At 34.7% G+C, this 4993-nt stretch overlaps 1 protein-coding gene across 1 annotated transcript; it reads left to right on the top strand.

The window, feature by feature from the left end:
• Positions 1-582: 582 nt before the first annotated feature.
• On the top strand, positions 583-3494 carry LOC141668784 (transcription factor bHLH130-like). The gene is made up of 6 exons (XM_074475799.1): positions 583-1270; positions 2102-2442; positions 2543-2713; positions 2845-2910; positions 2996-3064; positions 3151-3494. Exons 1-6 carry the CDS (start codon positions 826-828, stop codon positions 3211-3213), a joined length of 1155 nt encoding a protein of 384 aa, XP_074331900.1. The 5' UTR covers positions 583-825; the 3' UTR covers positions 3214-3494.
• Positions 3495-4993: the final 1499 nt, after the last annotated feature.

The following is a 4993-nucleotide window of genomic DNA, read 5'->3' as shown; positions in this document are numbered from 1 at the left end:
GAAATATATTGTTGCCTAAGTTGATATAAAATTGAGTGAAAATAAAATATTAATATATATGATGATTTGACAAAGTTGACAATTAGTCTGATAACCCTTATTGGAGATGTTCTTATTGCAAAAGATATAGAAAAAAGAAAAGAGTAGTTTGAGAAGTGGGAAAAAAAGGTGATGGGAGGCGGATAAGATTTTATTTTGTTATTATAGCCAAATTTATTAATGTACCAATATATTTTTATTTTTATACGTCAAGAGAATAATCTCTTGTCAAAATAAATATTCTTCCTTGGAAGATCATAGTTGTTTGCTTATTAATCATATACTTAATTAATTACAAAATTGTAGATATAGAAAAGAAAAAAATATTATATTTCTTAACTATATATATATATTTGACATTTTTTATATTTTTTTTACGAATAATTGAATATTAGTAATAGTTAATTCTAGCAAACAAAATACAAAGAATGAACGTGAACATTTTTTTAATAAGTTAAATTTTACTTACAAACAATAAACATACAGTATCTGTATTGTTTGTGTGCACCCTGTGAATTATAAATCGTAATAAAAACATACTGTAGTGTAGTCTGCATTCTTCTTCTTTCTTCCTTATCTCTCTTCTTTCTCTGTTCTTCCAAGCTTTTATTGCTTTCCTTGCAAACAAACAAAAACCAACTCAGATCCATCCACCCCTTTCTCAATTTTTACATCTTACTTGCTTCTACTACAAGTCTTTCACTTAACTGCTTAATAAGCAAGCAGTGTTCTTAAAAAGATTGTCCACTTTTTCTGAAACATAAAAAAGAAAAAAAGTGTGGAGGAATGTTTGGTGATTCTCGAGCATTATTCACTGATTCCAATGCTATATTTTCTTCAAATTTTAGTCCTAAAGGAGTGGAACAAGAACAAGAAGAAGAGGACTTGTTTTCTAGGACTAAAATGAACCTCGACATGAACAGTATAATTCAAGATAATTTCAACAACAAAAGTTTGGATTTTAATGGAGAGAGTTTTAAGGGTCTGGATGATGATGATGTTAATGATAAGAGTTTGTCAAATGGGTTTGGGCTTAGTTCACAATTGTTGTCCCAGTTTCCTAGGCAGAGTTCAAGTTTAGGAACAAACCATGTTGGAGGTTTGGATAATACTGGTTTGTTTAGGACAGGAAGTTCAATGGGAATGGATAATCAAGTCAAAGTGAGTTCTGCTCTTACGAGGCAAAATAGTTCCCCTGCTGGTTTTTTCTCTCACATCACTCCTCCATCTGGTACTCTTCAAGTTCTTGATTTTCTTTATTGATACTTTAACACACTCGTGCATTTTCCTTGTTTTTGACAAAATTCGAACTCTCGATACCTTCGGTGGGCGCGAGAGATACTGCTAAACCGTTCTTGATTTTTTGTTTATATGCAGGAAACGGGGTTTAAACCTTTTGAATACTGTATTATCTAAATTATAATCTGGCAAAATACTTTTTGTTACTTTGAGTTCGCTTCTAAAGCAAATAATGGATTTCTACAGCGATCATGTGTTTATTATTGCTAAAGTATTGGTTTATAGTTAAAAAAATAAATATAAATTTACATTGATGTAGGCCTTACTTTTCTTATTCTGATAGAATCGAATCAGCTAGATTCGTCGGATTATAGATAGGAAGCAGAGTTAAGTGGTTAAGTCCATCTACAAAGTCTTTATTGGAAACCTGTACTGAAGAAAGAGTACTGGTATATGATGCTTGCTTAGTTTAATTTGGTTTATAAAGTGGAATTTATCTTTGTATTGAAATAAAGACCAGACAGATAATGATTTGCAAGGTGCAACTTTTTTGTGTGTGATTAACTATCAAAAAAGAAGAAGAAAAGAATATGAATCTGCTCTGTTTATTTCATTCAAACAAGTACCTGGTTTTGAATTTGTTAAGGCACAGGACTAAGGGAATGTGTTCTGTAATATCGTTAACTTGTCCGCGAGTCCTCATCAGAATTGTGGTTCATCAATTTAATATAGTGTAGGAGTTTTAATTTATAAACAGTTCCTATGTATGGATAGTCGAGGAAGATTATATATAAAATACTGAAAATCTCTCAGCGGATTGCAGGCTATGGTGGAATGGGAGGTGTTGGAAACTACAGAGTGACAAACGGTAGTAATGGAGACTTACGGCCAACTGCAAGCAGGTTGAAAAGCCAGACCAGCTTGTCATCAGGGATGCCATCTTCATTAGGTATGCTGTCTCGAATATCTGAATTTGATGGTGGAAACATAGCCCCATCTGGTAATGAAAATGCAAAGAGTGCAGCCATTAATGGGGAGACTCAGTATTACGCCTCTGAGTACCCTATAAGTTCCTGGAATGACTCTTTGCATTTTGCTGAAAACTACACTGGCTTAAAGAGGGAACTTGATGCTGATGATGATAGATTATTTTCTAATTCTCAGGTAGTCTTTCGTGCACATATGTCACATACTCATACACGTGCATAATCAGTCAGTAATTGGGTTGTAGGAATGATGAAATGATTTTTATTTTGTTTATCAGAATGGGGAAATTCCAAATCGACCGTCTCTTTTGTCACATCACTTAAGCTTGCCAAAGACCTCAAGCGAGATTTCTTGCATGGACAAGTTGCTTCAACTCCAAGATTCTGTGCCCTGTAAGATTCGGGCCAAACGAGGCTGTGCTACTCATCCACGGAGCATTGCGGAGAGGGTAATTTTGTTTCCTTTTGAACCTCCTATGCGACTAATCTATATGATACTACTCTAGGTTATTATTCCAAAGTTGAGGTTAAAATACTTTCAAATCCAGCATGCTGATAAGAATTGGTGCTGTAATATCAGGTAAGGAGAACCAGAATTAGTGAACGAATGAGAAAACTGCAAGAGCTTGTCCCTCACATGGATAAGGTAAGCCAAAGTGCCATGGATAAATTTAGCCTTCAACTAACTATTTTTTTTAATATCGGAAACCAATTCTTTTTCTTCCGTGCAGCAAACAAATACTGCAGACATGTTAGATTTGGCTGTTGAGTACATTAAAAACCTCCAAAAGCAGTACAAGGTTTTACATCAAGTTTATCAAATGAACTTCTTTTTCAGCACAATTCCTGCATTTTATATGATTCTGATTGTAAATTTCTTTTGCAGACACTCAACGAAAATCGAGCAAACTGCAAATGTTCAGCCACACAGAATCAAGGCCACAATTGAACAATTTAACGGTGTACAGGGAATAATGTCAAGGATGGAGAATGGAGTAAGAAAACTTACTTATTTGCCCTCATGAAGGAGAAGAACTTTATTTATTTTGGACCTGTTTCTATCAAAATATAGTGAGAAAGTCTTATTATGGAACCACAACTCTATGGTCTAGGGTACTGTAAGCTAGTGAAAGCGCCAATTACCCATCGTAGAAGCAAGAAAATATATGCATTAGTATAGGGCTTGTAATAATACATCCTTGCTATGTAACATCAATGTTTCTGTTTTCACCTATAGCACTTCTATTTCGTCGTATAATTGCTATTCATGTTATAAATTTCATTATATCTTTGAGACAATTGATTAGAATACGGGTTTGTGTTATTATACTATTAAGATGTTATCTTAGTCGTCTTTCGTGATTAGTCGAGCTGTGGATAAACTTGGCGGACACAAGCTATAAGCCTATAACAAAGAAAAAGAACATGCTTAAGTTTTAGTTCTCACAAGAATGGATAAGATTGATTTGAGTGTTCCCTTTCCTTAGTTTGCAACCAAAATGGAAAATGAAGGCAAAAAAATGGGTGTGAAATCAAGGGTTTGATCATTAAAAGTATATATACAACTACCTAGACAGCGATGACATAAGTGTCCCTTTCTTCCAAGTGACTGAACCTTATCGGATACTAAATTTGGTCATTTTATTAATTGAATGGCGTACGTCAAAATCCAATTCAATTATAGTCTGATGGCTACTGTATGACTTCCATTTCTGTAAGCCATTAAAGTGGTACCCTTTTTCAAAAAAAGAAAAAGAAAAATGGGGAAGTCTGTTACGCTTTTGTAGCATGGTCCGATGAAGACCTGTTACTCAATTATGGGACAGTAATTTATTACTCCCTGTGAAGTGAAAAGAGTTGTGTTGTACAAAATCAGTTAGACTTACGTATATACAACAAGACTTTATGAAAATGTACCATCGCATTTTCTGAATTGTCAATGGTAGATTGATGTATTTTGAAAACAAAATTACCAGTAGTAGTATATTGAAAGAAGTCGTGGGTTTTTATACTGTCGTGCCTAGAATCAGTTTTGAGCTGGATTTATAGTTTATAGCGGGATTAGATGGATTAACATAATAAATTGGGCTTTCTGGATGATAAAGTAGAGGTATTGGACCCCGAATGGGCTAGTTTGGTGAGGGAGTGTTGGTTAAGGCCTGTTGAGGGGGGTATTAATAAGGGGTAATAAGGAGGGTTATTTAGCAATTGGCTAATACCCCAAGATCCCCATAATTTGCTAAGACACTGGGGTATTCAGAAAATGGTACTTAGACGGGCTATTATGATAACAGTGAGAGGTCTATATAAGTAGAGTTTTAGTTGGAAACGGACTCTATAGCGGGTCAGGAAGGAGAATACGATTTCTAGTAATCTACAACTACTTATAAACGGATTTACTTGATATATGTATGGATTATACATAAATTTGATGGATAAATAAGGATTAGTGGTGTATTGGAAGTATGACTCTTTGGATTAAGCCTAAACCTAGTTGGATAAGGCTTGGAAGCTATTATGGGCTTAGTAAAAATGTGGCCAACCCTATTTGAATGAGTCCTAAAGCTATAGAACTACATATGGACTTGATTCCTATAAATATAGGATATGTAGGCCATTTGCAAAGGTTGGACACTCGTTTTCTCTACAAAAACACACGGTGGAGCTTTCGCGTAAACCAATTCCGGGCACCCCCACGGCTGAGTAGGAAATACTCCGTCACCACGCTC

Source organism: Apium graveolens, chromosome 6 (assembly GCF_009905375.1).
Source record: "Apium graveolens cultivar Ventura chromosome 6, ASM990537v1, whole genome shotgun sequence".
Lineage (NCBI taxonomy): Eukaryota > Viridiplantae > Streptophyta > Magnoliopsida > Apiales > Apiaceae > Apium > Apium graveolens.
The sequence above is the reverse complement of the archived record's forward strand: the minus strand, read 5'-3'. Positions and strand labels throughout refer to the sequence as shown.